Raw genomic sequence first — 25,556 nt, 5'->3', positions numbered from 1 at the left:
TCCGTCTTTTGGGAGGGAGGTGTAGAAAGAGGTACGTGGAGAATAAGTTTGTCAATCCATTTGAACTTCAGTTGCCTTACCTGTAAAGTAGGAATGTTCTTCAGAGTTCTTATGAGCATCAATTATAATAATGCTGTGGAAGTGAACAATCAACTATAAAGAGTCTACCTGGTCTGGGCGCAGTGGCTCACACCTGTAATCCCAGCACTTTGGGAAGCTGAGGCAGGTGGATCACCTGAGGTAAGGAGTTCAAGACCAGCCTTACGTGGTGAAACCCCATCTCTACTAAAAATACAAAAATTAGCTGGGTGTTTTGTGGGGGGTGGCGCCTGTAATCCCAGCTACTTGGGAGGCTGAGACAGGAGAATTGCTTGAACCCAGGAGGCAGAGATTGCAGTGAGCCGAAATTGCGCCATTGCATTCCAGCCTGGGTGATAAGAGCAAGACTCTATCGTTAAAAATAAATAAATGAATAAAAACAAAGAGGTTGCCTGTACATTACTATTAGATATATGATTACTATGAAGTTACCATATAACTGATCTGTTTCAAACAAATCAGACTTATCTAGTGAGTAAAAGCAAAGCAGAGCAAACCCATGGGTTTTGCTCTTATTAATGTAGCCATTGTTAATGGCTTACTCAGTACTATCATCTTATGCCAGTGATGCTGCTGTCTGCTGAGACCTCCATTTTAGAGTTCCTGCAGAACTTGGGGGCAATTTTGGTCTTAGGTGCAATGAGTAGAAACATAGGCTAGCTTAATTTTTAGGAGTTTTATTGACAGGATACAGTGGACTTTCTGGTACTCCAAGCATAGGAAGTATAGCCACATAATCTGGAAATTTATCAGGTAGTGGCTTTTCCCATCTCTTTCTGATTTCTGGCTTCAGCTCATTTATATATTTCTGGATTCTTCCTGCAGAATTGCTTCCTCTGAAAGGCTCTTGGTTTTTATTCTCCGTATCTTTGGCTCGTGTGAATCTTTGGCTTGTGTTAACTCTTTGGCTTGCCATGGTACCTGCTCTGAAGCTTACTATGATCTTACTTCTCCAGGGCCCATTATCACCCAGCTCCCTTAGTGTCTTTTATTTATTTATTTATTTGGGATGGAGTCTCACTCTGTTGCCCTGGCTGGAGTGCAATGGTGTGATCCAGGCTCACTGCAACCTCCGCCTCCTGGGTTCAAGCAATTCTCCCTGCCTCAGCCTCCTGAGTAGCTGGGATTACAGGTGCCTGCCACCATGCCCAGCTAATTTTTGTATTTTTAGTAGAGACGGGGTTTCGCCATGTTGGCCAAGCTGGTCTCAAACTCCCGACCTCAAGCAATCCATCCACCTCAGCCTCTGAAAGTGATGGAACTATAGGTGTGAGCCACCACAACTGGCCAGTCTGTCTTTTAAATTCAAGAGAAAGAATTGGAATAGTTCAGCTAAAGTTGGATGTTCACTTTGGTCCCATCAGCTATGACAGGGTTGTGGAGAATGTCATTCAGGCTGCCTGGGTTTTGTGGGAAGGACAGAGTCACTGAGAATGGGGGCTTGTTAATATCTTTCAAATAGTTTGGTGGTTGCAAATCTCCATGTTTTAAAATGTGTATGAATTTTTGAACAGCCAAGAATCATTCAGGACTAACTTTAATAAAGAGAGACTCAACCTAGGATATCTCATATGGGGCCAAGAGAAAATAATAGCTATAACATAATGAGCTTTATTTATCTCCAAAGATGGTGTTCAGAAAGGAGTTAAAAATAATACAGTTTGTTTCTTAGCAGCACCATCAAAATTAAGGAATGGTGTAGCTTCATTTGGTGAGAACTTTAAAATGGGTATCCTCACTTAGATTTTTTAAATTCCACTTAAGAACCATGGACTTTTAGACTTAGAAGACGTCTGAGACATCCTTTTCTAAATTAAATCTCAGTTTTCTTCTATTAAAAGATGTGAGTATAGAACTAAAGCTGAGACATGAGAGACATGATTTAGTTCTATACTCGCATCTTTTAATAGAAGAAAACTGAGATTTGGTTAAAGGGACGCGTATACATTGTGAAAGACCTAGGACTGGGCCGTGAGGCCTTTGGCGCTAAATCCGGTCACTTTCTTCAGCAGGGACAGTTATCCCAGCCCACCGCTCTTTTTGTTGTACCTTCTGTGCCTGCTTATTTTTAAAAATAAGGCAAAACTCATGGATGATGATAAGAAGTCAGAAATTTCCCTTTAAAGGACTGGAAGGATTGACTGGAAGAGGAAGTATGAAGTAATTTTCTAGGGTGATGAAATGTTCGGTGTCTTGTTTTGAGTGGTGGTTGCAGGGAGATGCATGTGTATATTTCTATTATATGTATTTATATATACAAACATATGTACCCTTAAGCCCTCTGCATTATATTGCATGTAAATTATATCTCAGTTTTTAAAATTGACCTTACAACTGTGCAGTCCTATCTACTAATTACAGCAGCTTTGCCGATAAGGATAAGGATGCATCTCTAGGCATCCAGAGATTGATGGTGCCACCCCTGGAACGAGAACTCCCTGCCTTGCTATAAGTGGAGCAGAGCATTTTCCCCAGAAATTATGCTGATAGGGCCAATTTCTTTTCTGAGGTTTGTTGTGTGTCTAGGCACATAAAAATCACATGTGAACAATTCTGCCACGAGCTACAGAAGTTATGGAAGCTTTGTGGGCCATAAGGCCAACCCACTTCAATCCCTTTAGGCTGCGTTTAATTGAGTGGACAGAAGTTGAGGCTGGCTCAGAGGAAAGTGGGAAAGCACTGGCCAAAGCCAGTCCAAGTTCTGTCCCGCCATTATAACTTACTAGCTGGGTGACCTTGGGCACTTAACAAAACCCTGAGCTTTAGCTGTGCCATCCTCAAATGGAGGTGATAATCCTATTCTGCCTAACTCATGAGTCTGCTGGGACGACACAATAAAATAAGTGAAAGCACTTTGAAAACTAGTTCTTTTACACTGTCAAGTTCTGGAAAGGCTGGGGTTTTTTTGTTTTTTGTTTGTTTGTTTGTTTTTTAATGACAGACTTCTGAAGCATCCCATCCTGACTAGGAAATGGTCATGAAAGCATCCCGCTTTCTGAGGCCTGTGGGCTTATGGGGACAGGACTTTTACTCCTTTTCATCAAAGAGGTTTATATTTACCAGGCTCCAGGCTGTGAGAACTGACATCTGTGATTGGGCTGGAAAATTGATAGCATACATGCATAATGGCCTCACAACAGCTATGCTTTGTACGCCAGGAGAGGCAGGTGGTCCCCATTAGTGAGGCATGAATTGTGGGTGAATGGCTTAACCTCAAGGATGCAGAAAGGTCTTTTTCATTAAGAGAGAGGCCTTTCCTGAACCTATAGGCAATGAGTGTAAATATACATTGAAATAATCCATCAGCCAAGAGACTTCCCTTTGTCAGACCTTGGAGAGAGAATGCTTTAGTTACTGCTTGGAATACCAGTAAGCTATCAGTTGCCTAGGATACCAGTCACATGGGCCCATCTTCCAGACTTGCTCAAGATGATTTATTTTCCTTTATTTTGGAGAGAAGTGGGGGAGGGGGTCAGAGGTACTTGCAGAGCCCTGTCCTTAAATAGAGGGGCCCTTGTGTGAGGATAGCCTTACCTCCCTCCACTTGAGTTGTCAGCAGCCCCTGCCCTTGGCAGTAGGGACAAAAATAGCATTTCCTGTCCCAGTTCTCTTCCCCATTTTCTGATGTCGTCCCACACAGAGGAGGCTTTGCATTGTGTCCTTTGAGGGGAAAGGAGTGGCATCGAGGAGTGCGGAGGAAGCAGGAGAGCATGTAGCTGGGCCCTGCTGACGCTGGGATCTTCCTGGGATGACTGCAGAACAGAAGTAGCCTGGCTCCTCCAGCTAACGACTCACCCAAGAAAAGGCTGTCTATTCTTATCTGTCTCAGAGCATATGCTTCTCTCCTCCCAAGGTCTCAAGACAGGAATTTGCAATAAATACGTTCTTCTACCACCAAGTCCTCTTGACTCTTAAACTGAAGCACCACATTGGCACATCTTGCTATTGGCTGATCTACGAATGATAGACAGTTTGTCCCATTTATTTTGGCTGCTTTAATCTCAAGAAACAAAAGCCCAAGGAGAGGTTGTGGTATGATCTAGGAAAATCCAAACCAAGTAGTTTCATATGTTACTTTATGCAGTGTCTGTCTTCAGACTCTTAACGTGTAACAAGAGTGAAAAATGAACATGTACTCTGACTTTTTCCACCTTTCCGATTCTTTCTCCCCAGGCAGCTGTGTCTGTGTTTTTGTCTTGGGGAATTAGAGCCAATTGGGAACGATGCCACCACCGTCAGACATTGTCAAAGTGGCCATTGAGTGGCCAGGTGCTAACGCCCAGCTCCTTGAAATTGACCAGGTACGCTCCTGAAATGAGAAGCAGTGATGAAAGGAAAAGGACCTGGGGAGCGAATGCAGAGGGTATCTTGAGGGATAGGGACCACTGACAGCAAGAGGAAGAACCAGCAACAGAAAGGCCAAGATTTGGGCCTGGTCCACCCTAGGGAAGGTCGGCCACCATGGCTTAGGAGAGGCTTCCTCTTCAACAAAAGCTATTAGGAAAGAAGTTCATTCTCATGCCCCAGCTTGACCCTGCTTGGCAGCCTCTCTTGTCTGAACCTTGGCATTAGTAGGATGGTGCTGTTGAAGGCTCTCTTTTTCTCTTTCAGAAACGGCCCCTGGCATCCATTATCAAGGAAGTTTGTGACGGGTAGGTTGAAACAGACCTTGTTTTCAACAGTGGCAGCTCCAACTGAAGGAGCACTGCCACACCATGAGGGGAGTTCTGGGAAGGATCTCTAGTTAGGCACGTCCCCAACATGGGACTCTTGGGACTCACTGTCTTGGGAAGGAAGTACAGTTGACAGCAATGCCCCTAAGACATTTATACTTCTTCATTTTTTCCTTTAAGTCTAGCACTGCCCTCCTTGAGGTCCTGGTAGGATCTGAGACCCCTCCTCGGTTCCACACACCTCCTTTTGTGGTGTCATCTTTACAAAAAAGGCCGAGTCCATGATTTTTTCAACGTGACAACCTAAAGCTTTGATTTTTTTCCACTGTATACCAAATAGGCCACCCAGTCCTTTGAACAACTCTATTGAAAATTACTTATGAGCAGCTTCTGGACAAGAGCGTGGCCAAGTGGGATATACTGTTTTTCTCTTCCATAGGTGGTCATTGCCAAACCCAGAGTATTACACCCTCCGTTACGCAGATGGTCCTCAGCTGTACATCACCGAACAGGTTAGTACAGGGAGACGCAAAATCAATATGGGCCTTGCTTGGAAGTAAATGACCCAAGGAGACAGCACTATTTATCTTCACTCAGCATCCAGGTAGCTTCCATGTGTTGGGTAAAGAGTTGCTCCCTGGACAGACTGGGAAGTGCCAGCCCTTGTTCCTCCCTAGTGGCTGGAAAAAGGTAGCTTTTACTTCCTGAGGGTCCAGGGTGCCAGAAGAGAATCTTAGAAGCTCTTTGCCAAGGAACAAGCAGGAGAAGAGTGCGCAACTGAAGAGCCTCAGTTACATCTACTGTAAAAAAGACAAATCTGTGGATTCAACTTGCTTGTACCACTTTAACATTTTATCTTAGTTACTCTTCTTGTTTGTTTTTCACTACCTAGACTCGCAGTGACATTAAGAATGGGACAATCTTACAACTGGCTATCTCTCCGGTAGGTATTCTTCCTTCCTGAGGAGTTTATTTGTGTCACAAACAAATATGAGCACCTACCATGGGCCAGTCTCTCTGTTCTAGAAACAAGGACTCTGGAGATTAAAAAGTTGGTCTTTTTGTATCAGGAAATAATACAGGAAAATAAGTCTGTCTTGGTTGTCACCACCTAGTGAGGAGTAAACAAATGCAGTATAAGGCCTTTCTCAAGGGTCTTGAGAGAAAGTTGCTTAGGGAGCTGTGGGAACTCACAAAGGGGACCACCTAACCCAACCTGGAGATTTCCAGAAAGCCTTGCCAGAGAAGGGGTCACTTAGCTCAGATGTTAAAGGATGCGCAAGAATTAGCAGGACAAAGAAAAGGAAATGTATTCTAAGCAGAGAAATCAGCATATGCCAAGGCAAGGAGGTATGCTGTATTTGGGAAAAGCAGGAGTGCTGGATGGCTGAAGGCTTGTAGCAGTCATTCAGAAGCCAGATATTCAAGGTTCCTTGATGGTCTGCTCATGGGTTTGAAATCTCTTCAGAAGGAAAGTAGGGACTTAACAGCCCAGTGAAGGCAGATGATAATGGAGATGAAAGGGTGGATATGAAGAATATCTAGGAGGTGACATTTAATGAGTATGGTGATATGCTGTATGTGGAAGGAAAGGGGAGAATGGAGGATGACCCCTGGTTTCTGCAAAAGCAGCCCTTAAAGGTTACTAAGGAAGCAATCAGAAGGGTAGAAAGAACACCAGGAAGGTGAAGTGACTGAGGAGCTTTGGGCAGGGAGAGTGTCAGGAATGAGGAAAGTATGGTCTGCCGTTTTTAATGAACAGAGATTTGGTAAACTGAGAACAGAAAAACTGTGTAATGACTTGGGAGGTGAAGAGGACACTGGTGATCTTCACAAAAAAGTTATGGTGATGAGGCCAGGTGGCCAGATTGAAGTGGGTCAAGTAAAAGAAATGTAAAGTAAAGACTTGGAGTCTACTGGTGTATCAAGAAGCTTGGTTTTAAAAGAAAACAGACAGAGAAGGTGATAACTTGAAGGGGACATGGAGTCAAAAAGATATGCTTTGTAAAGCATTCATGGGTTTCGCAAATGAAAAATTTCACAGAGATGCAGCACAAGGTCTTCACCCAACTCCTGTCCCCATCTGCCCAGTTCCCCACCTTTCTGACCCTTCATGGTTGTTGTTTCTGTTGCAGTTTTTTATGTGCCCTTAAGAATGTGTTAAGATGGAAGAGAGGAAGGTTGAAGGTACAGGAAAGCAGGTAATCAGTACAACAGGACCTTATTGGACCAGGAGAGGAAGGACTCAAAGCCCAGGTAGAGGGAATCACCTTGACTGCTAGGCCCATGAGGAAGACAGTCAGTGTGGTTGCCCCTTTGGTTATGTTTGTAGAGGGCAGCCAGAAAACTAAGGGCATGATGGTGCAGAGAGAGACTGGTTCATCTGAGAGGAGGGGAGGTATGAAGTGATATCAGCTAACATTTACTGAATGCCTGTATTTTGCTACTTTATGTAATTAATCTTTACAAACATCCCATGAGATAGGTACTTTTGACAGCTCCATTCCGTAGACAAGGAAACCAAGGCTTAGAGAGGTTAGTTACACAGCTAATAAAGTAGCCAAGCCTGCTCTCAGACCCAGGTCTGTCTGACTCTAGGCTCATATTCCTTCCATTATATTCTTCTGCCTTCCTCTCTTGTCCTGAACTCTTCTTATCTTAAGAACTTCATTCTTCCCTCCTAACCTCTGGTAATTTAATATGACAGCCCGGGAGTTACTTTTATGGAAGTACCAACACATTTCACAGACCTCTTGCACAGTGTAGTTGATTTTCCCAGAAGTACATCTCTCTGGAGCAGGAGGCAGCAGCCCAGAAATGCTGTCTCAGGAGGAAAGTTGATATTTGGAGTTGGAAGTTTCGAAGTGGGATGCAGACCAGTGCTCTTCAGATTGTTCTATGTTGTGATCTTTTCCTGTGCTGCACATTTTCTCCACTGCAGAGACAGTGAGGGCTTCCGTATCATAGAGAGCATTGTGCTGTGAAGGGCCAGCTTTGTAATAGTAAAAGAGGAGAGGCAAAGGGGAGAGGGACAGCAGGCCTGACTCCTTGGTGGCAGCAGGAATTGGGCTTCAGTCACTTGCGTAACACTGAGAAAAAGGAAAGAAGACCAGGAGTGTTTCCCCAGAACTACCACTTTGACGAACAATCATACGGACTTTGAGAGAAAGTTTTAAAAAAATTGTCAGACATTTCACATTTTAGGATTAAAAGGGACCTTAGAGGACATCAGATTAAATTCTTCACCCAATGCAAGAATCCCTTCTACTGCATCTTCGACAGATGGTTATCCAGATTCTCCTTGATTGCTTCTGGTGACAGGGAGCTTAATACCTCAAGAGAAACCTCTTCTGCTGTCTAACAGTTTTATAAATTTTATTTTATTTCTTTTGAGATGGAGTCTCGCTCTGTTGCCCAGGCTGGAGTGCAGTGGCACAATCTTGGCTCACTGCAATCTTCGCCTTCTGGGTTCAAGCGATTCTCCTGCCTCAGCTTCCTGAGTAGCTGGGATTACGTGTGTGCCCCACCACGCCTGGCTAATTTTTGTATTTTTAGTAGAGACGGGGTTTCACCATGTTGGTCAAGCTGGTCTTGAATTCCTGACCTTGTGATCCGCCTGCCTTGGCCTCCCAAAGTGTGGGGATTACCGGCGTGAGCCACCACGCCTGGCTAGTTTTACTTTATTTTACTTTTTACTTTTGAGAAAGAGTCTTGCTCATCACCCAGGCTGCAGTACAGAGGCACAGTCCTAGCTCCCTGCAACCTTGAACTCCTAGGCTCAAGCAGTTTTCCCACCTCAGCCTCCTGAGTAGCTAGGACTGCAGGTGTGCGCCACTACACCTGGCTCATTAAAAAAATTTTTTTGTAGAGACAGGATCTCACTCTGTTGCCCAGGCTGGTGTCCAACTCCTGACCTCAAGCAGTCCCCCGTCCCCCTGCCTTTGCCTTCCAAAGCCTTGCGATTACAGGCATGAGCCACTGCACCCAGCCAGCTGTTTTTTTTTTTTTTTTTTTTTTTTTTTTTTTTTGAGATGGAGTTTCACTCGTTAGCCAGGCTGGAGTGCAATGGCGCTATCTCGGCTCACCACAACCTCCGCCTCCTGAGTTCAAGCAATTCTCCTGCCTCAGCCTCCTGAGTAGCTGGGACTGCAGGCGTGCGCCACCATGCCCAGCTAATTTTTTTTTGTATTTTCAATAGAGACGCGGTTTCACCATGTTGACCCGGATGGCCTCAATCTCTTGACCTTGTGATCCACCTGCCTCGGTCTCCCAAAGTGCTGGGATTATAGGCGTGAGCCACCGCGCCCGACCCAGACAGCTTTAATTAAAGAAAACCTTCCTCTATTAAACTAATATCTGTTTCTCTGTGACTTGTCATTGTTAGTGGGTCTCCCAGATGTCTCCAGTATGCCCTTAACAGGAATTTTTTTAATCCATAGGCCACAGTGGTACAGAAAAGGTACAGATAACTACAGATTGGTTTTGGCATATTAGTAACTCTCTGCTTGATACCATAAACATTGATTTAGCAACTCCTAAGCAGTGTGAAAAAACTAGTTCTGCCTCAGGTTTGGATGTCCACAGAAGGACATCTGTGAGCTATCCAGAGTAACCTGCTCCAAGGGGCAGATGGCACATATCTTTTCCCTGGTCTCCTAGTCCCGGGCTGCACGCCAGCTGATGGAGAGGACCCAGTCATCCAACATGGAGACCCGGCTGGATGCCATGAAGGAGCTGGCCAAGCTCTCTGCCGACGTGACTTTTGCGACTGAGTTCATCAACATGGATGGCATCCTTGTGCTGACGAGGCTTGTGGAAAGTGGAACCAAGCTCTTGTCCCAGTGAGTATAACTAAGGTCTCGTTCCAAGGACTTTTAACCGTACTACATCTCACAGGGCATCCTAGTCTCAATTTCCATTGAGTCAAATAAGAAGTTTATTAACTACCACCTGTGTACAGAGCAGTGTGCCAAGCACTAGAGTTTATACCGAGAGATATAATTCCATACTGTGGTTCTAAATCTTGTAGTCTAGTTGGGCTCTCACAAATTAAATGGTAGTGCAAAACAGTACTGTGCCAAGTGAGCAGTAAAAATAGGAGCTAGAGAAGTCAGGAGGAGAGCGGTCAGGTCGTGACAGACCTGTTAATTGCTGGAAATGCTTGGTCTGATGTGGGTTAGTGAGCAGATGGTCCAGTATCTCCCAGGTGTCTATCTGTTTGTAATCATCCCCTGCTCCCTCCCTCTCCATTCACCTCCCACCCCCACCCCCACCACACACATAGGCCTTCCCTTGTGTTTACCACAGGTTGCAACCTACCCGTTTGCCATCTCCCTACCACACTTTTGCATAGGGAGGAGGAGACCAGAACTTTGTGATACCCACAAGCATCTTCACCATACCCCAGAGTTGACAGGCATGTGGTGGGTAGTGATGCCTTGTGGGCAGCAGTCAATAAACAGGTGCTTGGCGCCTAAGTTGCTGAGGAGGGAGTCAGAAATCTCAGCCCATTGGTCAACTATTGAAACTTTCAGCCAAATCTACTAATGATAGATATTTGTTGTACGTCTTGGATCATCCAGCTGTACTGAAGTCCTGAAGCCTTCAGTTGCCGTCAGCACTGAAATAGCTCTAGTTTCCCGAGAGTTCAGGGTTAGAGGAGCCTTAGTTTCCCTCTCTTTAGCCTGAGGATGATAATACCTACCTTGCAGTATTAGTGTGAGAAGTATTGTTAATAAGAATATGTCTGAACATGCTTTGTAAATAGGAATATTGTCTGTTAATTTTAGAGCACTGTACAGATATATAAAGGATTAAATGTATAAGCAGGAGACAAAAAAGAGAAAACATTTTAATCCTTATTCTCTACCAGCACTAGAGTAAGAGCTTTGTATACATCATCATCTTGCCCTCTCCGCAACCCTGTGAGGTTAACGCTGTGAGACTAACTCAATTTTAAAGAGGAATAAATTGAATTTTGAAAAGATAATATTTGCCTGGTTAGTAAGGTGGACAGGAACTGAACCCATCCCCTGCCCTCTGCTGCCTCTTGGCCTAAAGGTTAACATGGCCCTTCACTTCCTTAGGTTCCCCCGACAGGCGTTGGAGTTTGACAGAGGTCCGATGTCATCTTTGGCACTGGGAAATAGATAAGTGATTCTGTGTCCCTAGAATGGAGCCTATGGAGAAGGAAGGCCTAATAACCCAGCAGCATTTTTTTTTTTTTTGCAATGATAGATACCTGGGCTGAATCTGCTCTACATCTGGCTAGGTGTGCATACAGGCACTTACAGTTGCACCGACTGATTTCCCATGAGGGTGTTAAAATTCATTTTTTTTTGTGGCTGCCCTCACACCTGTGTTTCCCAATCTGAATCTTTGTCTATTTTGTGTGTGTGTTGCACGTGTCTCAGCTACAGTGAGATGCTGGCATTCACCCTGACTGCCTTCCTAGAGCTCATGGACCATGGCATTGTCTCCTGGGACATGGTTTCAATCACCTTTATTAAGCAGGTGAGGCCTCCAACATTCTGTCTTTTTCTCCTCCCTCAGCTGCCGGTTCACAGGGTTTAAGGGGAGATACAGGCAATGTAGCCATTCTGGTGAGATCAGCTTTATATTCCCTGGGGCCAGATTTTTCATCCTCAAGCTCTGGTCTTCTGTGGCTTCTGAAAGATTTGCATTTTGTTATACTCTCAGGGCCTGCACTGAGATGGAACTGGACCATCAGAACTAAATATGATCAAAGTAGAATTAGATTGTCAAGGAGACTGGGGATAAAGCCAGCCAGTCAACCAGTACTATCCCTGAGGCTTTTGACCGACTTCCTGAGCTCTCCCTTCTCTTTGGATAAAAAAACAAAACAAAACAAAACAAAAAATGTGCATTTCATTTGCAAATCTGCCTTCTGTTTACAAATCTGCAAGATAGCCTGTTTGGATTCATACTAAGCTCAGTGGGTAGGAGAGGGTACTGCTGGTTTTACCCTCTCTTTTACACAAAGGGCCAGTGTCAATTCAGATAACTGACCTAAAACCAATGAATAATATTATATCTGCTGCCCTAGAACTTCACCTAATATTGGCTTAGGACATTGAGACTCCCCAACACTGGACAAAAGTGAAATGTGTCAAGGATACTATCATGGGGATTGAGAAGAAGGATTCGAGTAAAAGGCATCATTTTTACCTCTCAGAATCTGTGTTTAGGGAGAATGTGTACTGGGGAGGAATACATGGAGATAAAATGAGATCCCAATATCAGTAAAATCCTTTGTTTTTTTATACGCCACTTTCTCATGCTGGAACCCTTATTTTGATAACAAGAATTAAGATTTTAGATTTTGAGGAAACATGATTAAGTGGATATTATAATCCGAGATTGAGGCATCCATGCCAAGGGAATCCCTGGCACATTGGCCAGGGTAACCACAAACCAGATACCTCTATCCAGCTAGCAACAACTGCCCAGCTGTGAAGCAGAAAGAGCTTCAAGGGCTATCATTAGATGCTAAACTTCTATCTTTCTTGCTCCCAGAACTTCTCAATTTGATGTGCCATCTCTGGGTCTAGATTGCAGGGTATGTGAGTCAGCCCATGGTGGATGTGTCAATCCTTCAGCGGTCCCTGGCCATACTGGAGAGCATGGTCTTAAACAGCCAGAGTCTGTACCAGAAGATAGCTGAGGAAATCACCGTGGGACAGCTCATCTCACACCTCCAGGTGTGAGTAAAAGACCCTACACCTCCCTCCCTTCACTTGTCTGTCCTCTTCTCTCCTCTTATTTTAAGTCTCCTAATCCTACTCTGCTTTGCTTATATTCCAAGCTGCTGGTTGGCTTGTTCATTCATTCATCACCGCTTCCACATTCCTGCCAGAATTTCTCCCATCATTCAGACCTGATCATGTCATGTTCCTGCCTAAAATCCTCTGTAACTCTCTCTGCCCTTTAGGTTAAAATGAAGATTTTCCCAGTCTTCCCATACTACCCTGGTACTAGACAAAATTAGATGCTTTCTCCCATATGGGCCCAGTAGTCTCTGTTTCTACCTATGATAGTTATATAAAATATTGTGTTTATTATCTGTTGCCCATTTTGAACATAGAGCCCCCTGGAACCTGAAACCAATCATTGTCATATCCCCTGTTTTGATTTAAGTAGAGGCTCAATTAGTACTTGTTGAATGAACACTTTCTGAACTGATGATGCACTGTGGGTGACTATAAGAAGTATCACACCAGGCATGAGTTTGGAATATCAGTTCAAATCCAGGCTCTGCTGCATACCAGGTCTCTGACATTAGCAAGTAACCTAGTCTCTTCTGGCCTCAGTTTCTTCCTGTCTAGACTAGGTTAATCATCTTCACCTCACACACTGTGAGGATCAAAGGAGATTTTAAAAAGGTCTAGCATAGTGGCCAGCATGGGTTAGGTATTCAGTATTTTCACGGGCTTTTTTGCTTTTGCTTGTTAAGACTCTTATCACATCCTAAAACATTTTACCTGATAATAAAACCATATGACAACCCATCTCCATTGTTTTTACTTCACTTCCAACCAACCTACACAATGGAAAGAAGCTGGACTCTGCAAAACACGGTGGCACTCCTGTTGATTCTCTTCTGACTCTGCCTCACTTCTGTCTTTTTGGACATTGTCAGAATGTTGTCAGAATCTCCCACTAGTTGGGAAGTCATAGCTCCCAGATTTGGGTGCTTATAATGGCCTTGTCTTCACTCAGCTATGCTACCAACTTGTTTTTCCCCACTAATCCAGGCAAAAAGAAAGCACAATGATTTCTTTGCAGCTCTGATTTCTCCTTGTCACTTTTAAGGACTTTTCAGCCTCAGCTTTCTTTTCTTTTCCCTTTCTCTTCTCCTTCCCCCCCCTTCCCCTCCCCCTTTTCTTTTCATTTCTTCTCTTCTTTTTTGTTTAAGACAGGGTCTCACTCTGTCACCCAGGCTGGAGTGCAGTGGCATGATCATAGCTCACTGCAGGCTCAAGCAATCCTTCCCATCTCAGCCTCCTGAGTAGCTGGAATCACAGGCACACTCCACCACACCTGGCTAGTTTTTTTTTATTATTACTATTTTTGTAGAGAGAGGGTCTCACTGTGTTGTCCAGGCTGGTCTCAAACTGTTGAACTCAAGCAGTCCTCCCACCCCAGCCTCCTAAGTAGCTGGGACTACAGGTGTGAGCCACCATGCATGGTCTAGTCTCAGCATTCATGCCCAGTGAGTCACCAAGGTTGATTAAGTTGAGAGGGACATAATAAACTCCAGATAGAGATTTCTGATTTTCCCGTACCCTCACGTCTACTTCCCTTTTCTTTGTCTCTGAATTCGGAGTGGCCCCAGTTGCCTCCCTAGAGATGATAGGGGAACATGGCATTTCTTAGGGGCCAATCATGAATACTTTCAGTGCACAGCTATCACCAGAACTTATGTGCTTTCCTATTTGGGCTGAGGGACACTTAGTGCCCTCTGTTAGACTCCCTGGTACCTGTGACTAACCAGGAAGCCCATCAGCCCCTCTGGAAAGAGAGCCACAGAATGCACCCAAAACATGGCAAGTGGAGATGTCAAGGACCAGGATTGTAAGATTCCAGAGCATGATTGTAGTTATTTTGTTTGTTCATAATAAAATACGTTTATAGTCAAAGTCTTTAAAAATACAGAAAAACCCAAAAAGTAAATTATTTGCCCATTATCTCACCTCCAGACATACCCACTGTTAAACATTAAATTGAATGTCCCTTCAATATTTTTTTCTATGTATATTTTTAACAAAATTGGGATCTCATTATATACACTGTGTACCTTGTTTTTTTTAACTGAATAATATATCTTGAACATTTCTCCCTGTCAAAGGTTTTTCTAAAAGGGTAGTTCTAAGTCTTTTTTGCAACCTAGACACCTTTGAAGATCTGGTAACAAGCATACTCCCATCAGTTTGGAAAAATGGTCACTTAGTCAACAAACTACATAGAATAGTTTCTGTATCATTCCTTGGGTTCACAGATACTCTAAGCCCATCCCTGAATCCCAGGTTAAGAATCTTTACCCTAGGCCAGGTGCAGTGGCTCACACCTGTAATCCCAGCACTTTGGGAGGCCAAGGCAGGCGGATCACCTGAGATCAGCAGTTCGTGATCAGCCTGGCCAACATGGTGAAACTCTGGCTCTACAGAAAATACAAAAATTAGCTGAGTATGGTGGTGGGCGCCTGTAATTCCAGCTTCTCAGGAGGCTGAGGCAGGAGAATCACTGGAACCCAGGAGGTGGAGGTTGCATTGAGCTGAGATTGTGCCATTGCACTTCAGCTGGGCAACAAAAGTGAAACTCCATCTCAAAAAAAAAAAAAAAAAAAAGAATCTTTACCCTAAAACGTGAGTTTTAATAACTATTTAAGATTCTCATTTATATAAATAATTGGCTAATGTGATCATTTGGATTACTTTCCATTCTTTTTTAAGTAGTACTTTAGTGAAACGCCTTGTCAGTAAATCTTTCATAGCTCTCTGATTAGTGTCTTAGGATAAATTCCTATTAGTGAAATTGCTAGGTCAAGAGCATGCCCACTTTGAATGCTTTTGAGACTTAGCTCCAGATCATTAATTGTGTATAATCTGTGAGTAATTGTTTTAAACCACCTCTAAGCATCGTCTTGCTGTTCAGTCTTCTAATCTCCTTCTGCCTTCTTTCTCCACTGACACAGCTCCAACCAGGAGATTCAGACCTACGCCATTGCACTGATTAACGCACTTTTTCTGAAGGCTCCTGAGGACAAGCGACAGGTCTGTGGCTGCCTTTTCACATTTTTCATCTGGGCTCTTCTGAAAGAAGAATTCTCACCCCACGCACTCTTTGCTGTGCAGAGAGCACAAACTCAGCCATTTTCCCAAGAGTCCTTCCTCCTGGCCTGCTGGTCCAATGCCCAGAAAAGCAGCTTTGCTAAGGAAGACACAGGGAAGAACTATGAGGGGAAACCAGCTGGGTCTTGGATGAGAGCAAGGCCCTTCAAACTTTTTCCTCCAAAGGGCCAGAGAACAAATATGTTTGACTTTATAGGCCATGTCGTCTATGTGATAGCTACTCAACCTTGCCGTGATAGCTACTCAACCTAGCCATGATAGCCAAAAGCAGCCTCAGACAATAGGTAAATGAATGAGTATGGCTGTCTTCCAATAAAACTTTATTTACAAAAACAGGCAACAAGCCCAATATGGTCATAGTTTGCCAACTCTTGGGTTGGAGGATCAAGAATAAGGAAGAGGAGACCCTGTTGGTACCAGGAGTCCAAGGAGTCCTGTATGAAAGGGATTTCGCACTAAGTTTTATGTTTAAAGGTTCTCTGATGCAGATGCTAAACATCTTCCTTCCCCTGTTCATTAACTGTGTGACATTATGCAAATAGCTCTGCCTTTGTGAACCTTAGTTTCCTCACCTGTCACGTGGGAGCAACAACATCTGCCTTGTTTACCTCACAAGGATGTCTGAGGAGAAACAATATCCCTGCTTCACAAATGAGGAAACTAAGAATCAGCTGGGGGGTGGAACAAGCACTGACCTGAGAGCCAAGGGGCCTGGGACTAAGTACTCTCTCTCTTGCTGGCTGGGCAAGTATTTGTAACCTCTCTGGGTCTCAGTTTCTCTTCTGTAAAATGAAAGGGCCAGTTTAAATGATCTCTGACAGCCCTTCCACCATTAACATTCTAGATTTCTCTGAGAAAAGCCCAAGTGGTGTTAAAAGTAAGATGTTTTAGTTCTCTGACAATCTCATGGGCTCAGTAGGATGAAATCCAAGTGGGATGATGTATGTACTCAGCTCTTGGTAGTTTCTAGAGGGAAGACCAGAAGCATCTGTGGTTCTGTCTGTCCTTGTCTTTCTTGGATGGCTTGGCTCTGTTAATCTTCCCAGTCCTTGTTTGAATGTAAGCTGAAAGCTCATTCCATCTGCTTCTCTCTGTGCTTTTGCTTTCTGCCGGCAGGACAAGCACCTTAATCCTCTAGACCTGCCTGTCACTGTAAGTAGCACTGCCATGTGGAAAGGGCCTCGGCTCTTCCAGGTAGGGAAGTCAAAGCTGGGCAAGAATCTCATGGTCTGATCTAGATATTCAGGGCATGCCAACACCCAGGGAAAGTTTGTGTGCTGTGAATCTCCTTTGTCGGGACACTTAGGGAAGTACTGCAGATTAAAGTCACAGAAAGGATTAAGGGGTACCTGCCCCAGGGAGTGTGGCCCCAGCTTTCCTTTGTCCCTTGCCTTTGCATGGGTCTGTGGTTCAACTAGGGAAGATCAGACTCAGAAACAGCTTGTGACTTTGATCTAGGCAATACCATGGATACGTCACTTCTTACTTGCTTGAGCGGAAAAGAAAACATATTCCATGCCCTTTTTGGACACTTACTACATAGGAATCTGAAAAAGTTTTGACAGTCAACAAAAGGGTATTTGGTTGCTCATTTTTTAATTATAGGAAGCTTTAGAGAGGTCAGCTTTTCGACAAGATGAAAGAGGATAAGTGCCTCCCTCTGACACCACAGAGAAGCTTTTGGCCTAAGACCTTTATATTCTAGCTTCAGACCACTGTCAGTTTACCCATTTTGTGAGTTGTCCACAGCAAGATTTAATCTCAGGTGTCCTCCCATAGTTACCATAGAAGTTTCTAGGCCATTATCCTCTGCCAACCAGTATGTATTCAGTGAACGCAAAGTAAAATTTAATGTTCCATTTGGAATATGGCTAGAAATCCAGAAGTGAGAGAGGGGTGTCTTTCAGCTCTGAGGAAAATGACAGAGCTCACAGATATTATTCCACAGGAGAGGTGTGACAGCTCCCTCAGGCCCATTGATTTAGGATTCTCTATAAAATTAAATGAAGGCAGCAGTTTAGAAAATGAAGTCATAGTAATTAACATTAGTAAGAAGTGACGGCCGACATTGGAAGGAAGAGACAGAAGAATTATGAAAAGCTGTCAGAAAAATTAAAGCCATTGTAATCTGGAACCATTTTGTTTATGGGAAAATAGCTTCACATCTCAATAGCTCCTCAGGGTATCACAGTGTCACAAGACAGAATAATCACTGATGTTCTTTTTGATGAAGTTGACTCCTTAGCAGTGATTAAATTATAATCACTGTAGTCACTTTAGAAATAAGGAAATGTATATATCTAAAAGATTTGCATAAGAATGGTCAAAATAATGGTTCTGAGAGAACCCTTAAAGCTTTGCTCCCTGGAAGATTAATTTATGTAGGATACTCTATTTCCTGGGTATGCTAAATAAATAAAGCATAACTGCCAAAATCTGGATCAAATATTATTAAAAAGCTGAGCCTGTTATTAAAAATTACCCAAAGCACCCAACCCATCATTCTCTAAGCCAGTTAGAACTGAATCCTAGACTACTTACTGCTGTGGAACGTCCACGCCCCAGTCCGTCTGCTGTAGGGTGGGAGGAGGGTTGCTGGGCCAAAGCCTTTTCTTATTTGGAGTTAGTGCTTCATTAGAGTTCCTTCCAGCCTTAGCGGTGGGGTCTGCCTGGCATGATGCGTGTGGCTTGGAAACCATCACGTTGCTCTGTGTCCACGTGCAATGTCCTTGTGACACAAGCGTCTCATCTTCAAGCAGTCCATATCTCTCTATGAAGACAGTGCAGTTGATTGTGCCATTAGGAAGGGAAATCCTATTTGAATTAATTTGCACTGACAAAAATAGGGAATGTTTCAGAGTGTAAAATACATTGGATGGTCAGTGGATATTCGTTCATTTACCCACTTTTCATTTGGGAGGAAAAAAATTTAAAAGATTGAAAAAGTCCCAGAATTAAGACATCACCTTCCTCTCCATGGTAGTAACAGATGTGTGCCTGCCACCTTGCCTAATATTTGCTTATTTTCCTCCATAGGATATGGCCAATGCATTTGCACAGAAGCATCTCCGGTCTATAATCCTGAATGTGAGTTCCCAGAACATGCTGTATTTTGTTACTATTAATAGCAATTATTACTGTTCTTGTTATATTATTACTGAAATTATTAATGAGTGAGGAGGACACACAGAGGAACCTTATCAATAGGTAAATACCTCGAGCTGAAGAGCTTTTTCCCGTGATCCTCTGTGAGCAGAGTGGCCTCTAGATGGCCGTCTCACCGGCAGTTGCAGTGCCTCCAGGGAGGGACCAAGGCCAGCTCTACTGTTTGTTGCCCTGCAACTCTAGAATTCTTATCCAGAGGGAATATGTTAAAATAGGCACAAAAGGGGACAGTAATTCATCCAGCTAACACTAATTAAAAACCTGTACTGTGTAGGGCACTGACAGAAATAAGTAAGCAAGTATATTTGCTCTCAAAGGCCTTCTTGCTCGGTAGGAAAGACTAGTGATCATAGGGTGGTGTGATCCAGGCTTGTGGTCTGGGAGAGGATGGAGGAGGAGCAGTGAGTTCTGCTTTGAAGGAGAGTGTTTCCGGAAACCTTTAGAGGAATGTCTTCAGGTGAGCCTTGGAAGATGAGTAGGCAGACCAGGAATAATAGGAATTTCAGCCAGAAGGTGGCTGGAACTCAGAAGGAGTATGTGATTAGGCACAGGGCAAGGAGCAAATGTGTGAGGAAGCAGGAGACGTAGTGAGGACCAGATCAAGAAAGGCCTTCGTCTTATTCCTAAGGACAGCTGAGAGCATTTAATTAAGTTGGTGAAATAACCAGATTTGCATTTTAGAAAGAGCACATGAAAGATGTGTTTGCTGAGGGGTGCCTGAGGGAGGAGAGCAGAGTAGGAGTTGTCAGGGAAGAGGTATAAATCCCTGTACCACCTGTGGGGTGGAGTAGGCCTATGTTGAGAGGTGGGACTGGTGGGAGTGGAGGAGGAGAGACAAGGATCTGAATGAAAAGTAGGCAACTTTATCAATTGTCAGAAACAAGGGAAACCTGGAAGACCACAATGAAGGGAATAACATGAAAAATTAGAAGTCAAGTGTAAGACTTAAGCTAAACATGGACTTTGGAGTCAGCGAGCCCCTTCTGCCATTTTCCAATCTTTGACCTTGAGCAATTCACCTAACTTCTCTGGACTTCAATTGACTCATCTGGATATGAGGACTAAGTGAGCTAATGTATATACCATGCTTAGCAGGGTGTCTGGCACTCAGTAAGCACTCTGCTCGTATTGGCAGAACAGGATGCAGAGGTGATAGGATTGAAGAAGTGAGCTCTGAGCACTTGTGAAGCTGAGCAGTCAGCTGCTCTAAACATGCAGAGTCTGCCAGACTTCACCTTGGAGAACCAGATTCTCCCTGCTGGCTGCTTTCTTGGTCACACCAAGCTCCCAGCCTGGCAGGAGGGGCCCCAAGCCCACAAGTGACAGGAGTACACAGGTTCCCACTCATTCCTGTCTCCACTCCTGAGCAGCTGTCCCGGTCACCCCCTTCTGCATGTGTGGGGATGACAGTGCCCTTCTGAGCGAAATTTAATTAAGTTTGAGACTTACTATTTACTTTAATCAGGTTAGAAGTTCAGCTCATTTCTGGACAAACCTTGTGAACATGTGAAGATTCCACTGTAGAAGGCAGTTCAGCATCAGGACTCGGGACTTAAGTGGTCTGGCAGGAAATGGCTAATGCATGGTCACTGAAGTCCAGAGATTTCACTGAATCAAGCCAGAGAGTTAAGGCCCTGAGAGACTAGACAAGTCAAGTGAGACTTCAGGTAAAACCTCAAACTGTCACTCATCACACTGGAGCTGTACTTCTTTAAGCCACTGATGCTAGCATAATTAATTACCTTCCTGCCCTGATGTTTCTTAAGTTTGAGAAAGAGGATTAAAGTGAATGAAAACCGGGATCACATTAACTTCCACCTCTATTCAAAGCTGTTTTATAGATTAGGGAGGAAAATGAGGAGAGAGGAATAGGATAGACAGGGAGAAATCAGGGATGTAGAGAGAGGGAACAGTAGAGAAGAAAAGCCTCAGAGTGAGGCAGAGGAAGAGGTGTGGAGGGGAAAAGAAGTGGCAATGGCAGGGAGGAGCCCTGGACCATGAGAGAGACTCAGGGGAGTGGGAAGGAAGGGAAGTTATGGGGTGGGGGCACAGAGCAGAGAACAAGAAAGTAAGACTGGAGAGATGAAAGAAACAGTGAGACCAAGACAAGAAGAACAGTCTCATGCTTGAGAGTCAGAGGGCGTGCCTGTGACTGGGCGGGAGCTAAAGGACTGGACATGGTCACCGATTCAGAGGGAGGGAGGGGTGCAGGCAGAGGCCGAGCTCCAGCACGTTAGCACATGCTATGGAAGTGCTGTCCACAATGGTGGCCACTAGTCATGTGTGGCACTTTTAGTGAATCTGTTGTGGCTGAGGATCTAATTCGTAATTTTAATTTCATTTTTAACTTAAATATCCATGTGTGGCCTGTGGCTGCTGTATTAGGAAGTGTAGATCTGGAGAGAGGAAGAGAACAAGGAGAGAGCACGAGTCACACAGCAGGGGAGGAGGAGAGCAGGGCCGTCCAGCGGACATAGAACCTAACCATGCACACGCTTTTAAACGTTCTAGTAGCAGCATGAAAAAGGAGTAGGGAAATTAAGTTCAGCAATGTATTTTATTGAACACACGACATCCAAAACATTACCATTTTCCAACAAGTAATAAATATGAAATTCTATTAATAAGACATTTTACATTTTCTTTTTCCTACTAAGGCTTCAAGATCCAATGTGCATTTAGACTCACAGCACCTCTTAGTTTAGCCTAACCACATTTCATGGGCCTGGTGGCTACCTGGACCGCACAGGTCTAAAGAGATTGGTCTAGAGCCAGAACAAGCTCTGGGGAGACCTGATCTAAAGTCAGAGGGAGCTTTAAAAAGATACTGAGTCAGAGACCTATCTAGAGTCAGAGCACTCTGGAGCATTGCTCTTCAGTAGAACTCTCTGTTAATGGAAGTGTTCCTTATCTGCATTGCTGCAGCCACTAGCCACGGTGACTACTGAGCACTTAAAATGTGGCTGATGCAACTAAGGAACCAAATTTTCAACTTAAATTCATTGTAATGGATTTAAATGCCAATAGCCGCATATGGCTAGTGGCTGTATACTGGACAGCACAACCCTAGGGACACAGAGCTACTGAGTAGAGAAACTGAAGGACACAGTGGTGGTGCATGTGGGAAATGGGGCGAGAGTCTCATTTGGGCAAGAAAGAACCAAGAGGGACAGGATTCATGATGGTGGGTGAGACAGGGAGTGAAAAATACAAGGGAGCAAGAAGAGAGGCAGGATATTGTGGGAGGGAGAACAGGATAGTGAGAGACAAGAACATCATCAAGGGTGGATCAGCTAGGACAGACGGAGACACAGCATGCAAGAGAAAGACAGAGACAGAACATGAGACAGGATGAGGGGACCTACTGGGCATCAGAGGGACAAAGGAGGAGGCGATGAACCAACACAGAGAGTGGGGAGGGAGAGTCAGGAGGGAGAGGGACATGGTGTGGGTGGCACAGGGAGCAGGGACACGGTGATAGGAGAGGAGAGGACAAGTGAGAGAGGAAGGAGAGGGCCGTGGGAGGGAGCTGGTGGGAGAGTGAGCTGTTCCTCCTTTGTGTCTATCTCGGTATCATTGACAGAAAATGGCCTTTCCCAAAGCCTCTCTGCTGGGTGAAGCCATCCAAAACATTTCATTTTTCTAAGGGAAAAACAACTCTGCCTCCATGCGCACCATCTATTGTTTCGACTTTAGTAGGACTGTGACGTGCCCAATTGGAGGAAGGTCCAGCCGCCAATGTTTCATATCATAGCCTTGATGGAGTAGCCTCCCCCATGTCTGGTGTGGTTGGGTATAGCCCCTGCCTTCACTCTACTTCCCCTGCCCAGGGAGTGCAGAGGAAGGGATGGACCTTTTAGGCCTGCAGTAAGTCTCTCTGCCTGAACCAAGCCCATTCATGCTCCATCACCTTCTAGAATATGAAGTCCTCGTACATGGGAGGATAGCTCTGTTCCCTTCCCAGTACACATTCCTTTTCTTTAGCATGGATGTGGCTCTTCATTAAAAGAGATCAGTTCAGTGCCCTGCTGCCTGCCTGTGCTTTTTCTAGCATGTGATACGAGGGAACCGCCCCATCAAAACTGAGATGGCCCATCAGCTGTATGTCCTTCAAGTCCTAACCTTTAACCTTCTGGAAGAAAGGATGATGACCAAGATGGACCCCAATGACCAGGTAGGTGCTAAATGGGGCAGCTGTTTTCTCATGGCTGTGGTGTAGTCCAGCCTTAGTCTGTGTGCCAGGCACTGTGCTTGGTCTTTGTCTGTAGTAGTAGTTTGCATCTGCCCTGGGAAATCTAGCATGATCTGCACTATGAGCCAAGCCCATTTCTGTCCTGCTGTGGTAGAGATGATGCCTCTTAAGGGATTAATTGGGGCCAGAGTTTGGCCCAGAAAAGCCTGACCCACTGTTTCTTTTCCTTGCTCCCTTGGCTAGCCGATTCACCTAATGACTGTCTATTTCACCTAACAGGCTCAAAGAGACATCATATTTGAACTGAGGAGGATTGCATTTGATGCAGAGTCTGACCCTAGCAATGTCCCTGGAAGTGGGACCGAAAAACGCAAAGCCATGTACACCAAGGACTACAAAATGCTGGGATTTACTGTATGTACCTTAGAGCACAGACGGTGGGAGGCCCTCTCCCCTTATGAGAAGTCAGTGGTCCCACCCAGACAGAGCCCTGACAACCCCATGGTGGCCCTGCAATAGATGACAGTTAGGAAGCTGGTGGGGCTTTAACACGTGCTTTGCTTTGTTGATGGTGAGTCTGTGAGTTTACGTGCAAAGTTTGGCCTTGTGAAACAAATCCATCTGTAGCAGGGTTGGGGTCAGCTAGAATGGGTAGAGAGGGGACCTGTCCTCTTACCTAAACTGCTGGGTTCTTTGCAAAGCTAGTGTGAATATTTTGTGATAGAGTAGGGCTTGAGGATGGGGTTAACTGGAAGAAGTATTTTTTGCATACCTACTTAGCGTCCAGCAGCATGCAAGGTAGGTTCTGGGATGCATGGTGAGGCAGCCACCATCCAGCACTCAGGACCTTGCAGTTCGTGATGGGTGTGAAAAGAGCTAGGATGGAGGTGGGTGCTGAGTGGTAGCAGCATCAAGAGGAGAGGCAAGCGGGCATCCCCTCATGTCCCTGCACACTGGGAGACTACTGCATCTCAAATTGGGTGTCTTTATTTCTCTAGAACCACATCAATCCAGCCATGGACTTTACCCAGACTCCTCCTGGAATGCTGGCCTTGGACAACATGCTGTACTTGGCTAAAGTCCACCAGGACACCTACATCCGGGTAAAGGCAGGGGAGCTGGCCTTCTCAGTCCTGGTGCCACGTTTCCTGCCTTCCTCTCTCATCTCCCTAATCCTCCCTTTCTCTTTCCCCCACAGATCGTCTTGGAGAACAGCAGCCGGGAAGACAAACATGAATGCCCCTTTGGCCGCAGTGCCATTGAGCTCACCAAAATGCTCTGTGAAATCCTGCAGGTTGGGGAACTACGTAAGTCTCTGCAGCTTCCTCTTCTTCAGTCATTCCTTGTCATCAAGAGCTCAGTGAGACTTGAAATTATAAACAGTTAGATGTCAGTGGGGTTGAGTATGGTTCACACCTGTACTCTCAGCACTTTGGGAGGCCAAGGCAGGAGGATCACTTGAGCCCAGAGGTCCAAAACCAGCCTGGGCAACACAGTGAGACCCTGTCTCTACAAAAAAAAAATCAAAAAAATTAGCCAGTAGTGCACGCCTCTGGTCCCAACTACTTGGGAAGCTGAGGCAGGAGGATCGCTTTTGTCTGGAGGTCAAGGCTACAGTGAGCATAGTTGTGTCACTGCATTCCAGCCTCGGCGACTGAATGAGACTCTGTCTTAAAAATAAAAAGATGACGTCAGTGAGACTGGACAACCTTAGGTGGCTTTTAATTTCGTTTTTTGTTTTAAATCACTGCATCACCTGGTAATTCCATCTTATCTTTGTTTATGGGAATCACGGTTGTTGCTTTGAGCTGGCAATTTGAGCCATATTCCAAAGCTACCCCATGCCTGTGGGTAAGGGCTGGCTGAGTCTGTAACAGGGTAAAGGCAGAGCAAGAAAACGCACCCTGTAGAAGAAAGCTAAGGAAGTGAGAAGCGCCCATCCTATACTCCTTGTTAGCTGTAGTCCTTGGTCTGCTGTTGTTCCTCGGGACATTGGTACAAAGTTTCTGAACATGAGCTCCCAGGCTTATGTGGACAGAGGTTTCATCTTCTCCCTGTGTTTTTACTTCCACAGCAAATGAAGGACGCAATGACTACCACCCGATGTTCTTTACCCATGACCGAGCCTTTGAAGAGCTCTTTGGAATCTGCATCCAGCTGTTGAACAAGACCTGGAAGGAGATGAGGGCAACAGCAGAGGACTTCAACAAGGTCAGTGTCTCTGGACTGCTCTGAGGCCCATGGGAGGAGACCATCACACGACAGCCTCTGACAGCTGGCTGGCACCTGGAGAATCCCTGAGCTGGAAAAGCAGCTTGGTCTGCAGAGCTGAGTCACAAGACTGAGGCATTGAGGAGCCTCAGCTCCATCTGGTTGTTGCTCCCTCTGTGACCTTGAGCTTGTCTTCCACTTGGTGCCGTAGGCCCTCATTTGTCCTCTGAAGTTAGCACCTGTCCCTCCCATCCTCTGTAGAGGTCAGGAGGATAAGCATAGAAGACACTGTGGTTTGTTGAGTGCTTACTGTGTAGGCACTGCTGTAGTTTTGTGAACTGGGAC

General features: G+C 44.9%; 1 protein-coding gene across 2 annotated transcripts in view; it reads left to right on the top strand.

The window, feature by feature from the left end:
• The window catches only part of ELMO2 (engulfment and cell motility 2), a 40,544-nt gene that overhangs the window by 8,236 nt on the left and 6,752 nt on the right, over positions 1-25,556 (top strand). The window contains exons 2-16 of one of the 2 annotated variants that reach the window (XM_017541286.2): positions 4,273-4,400; positions 4,711-4,751; positions 5,212-5,284; positions 5,665-5,715; positions 9,432-9,613; positions 11,186-11,285; positions 12,344-12,495; positions 15,487-15,565; positions 16,760-16,795; positions 18,680-18,730; positions 22,860-22,982; positions 23,280-23,414; positions 23,999-24,103; positions 24,199-24,307; positions 25,075-25,211. In XM_017541286.2, the coding sequence (XP_017396775.1) occupies positions 4,323-4,400; positions 4,711-4,751; positions 5,212-5,284; positions 5,665-5,715; positions 9,432-9,613; positions 11,186-11,285; positions 12,344-12,495; positions 15,487-15,565; positions 16,760-16,795; positions 18,680-18,730; positions 22,860-22,982; positions 23,280-23,414; positions 23,999-24,103; positions 24,199-24,307; positions 25,075-25,211 (1,452 nt within the window). In that variant the 5' untranslated portion in view covers positions 4,273-4,322. The remainder of the gene's footprint in view (positions 1-4,272; positions 4,401-4,710; positions 4,752-5,211; positions 5,285-5,664; positions 5,716-9,431; positions 9,614-11,185; positions 11,286-12,343; positions 12,496-15,486; positions 15,566-16,759; positions 16,796-18,679; positions 18,731-22,859; positions 22,983-23,279; positions 23,415-23,998; positions 24,104-24,198; positions 24,308-25,074; positions 25,212-25,556) is intronic. The other variant, XM_017541287.2, reaches the window with a different exon arrangement.

This window comes from Cebus imitator, unplaced genomic scaffold (assembly GCF_001604975.1).
Source record: "Cebus imitator isolate Cc_AM_T3 unplaced genomic scaffold, Cebus_imitator-1.0 Scaffold132, whole genome shotgun sequence".
Lineage (NCBI taxonomy): Eukaryota > Metazoa > Chordata > Mammalia > Primates > Cebidae > Cebus > Cebus imitator.
The sequence above is the reverse complement of the archived record's forward strand: the minus strand, read 5'-3'. Positions and strand labels throughout refer to the sequence as shown.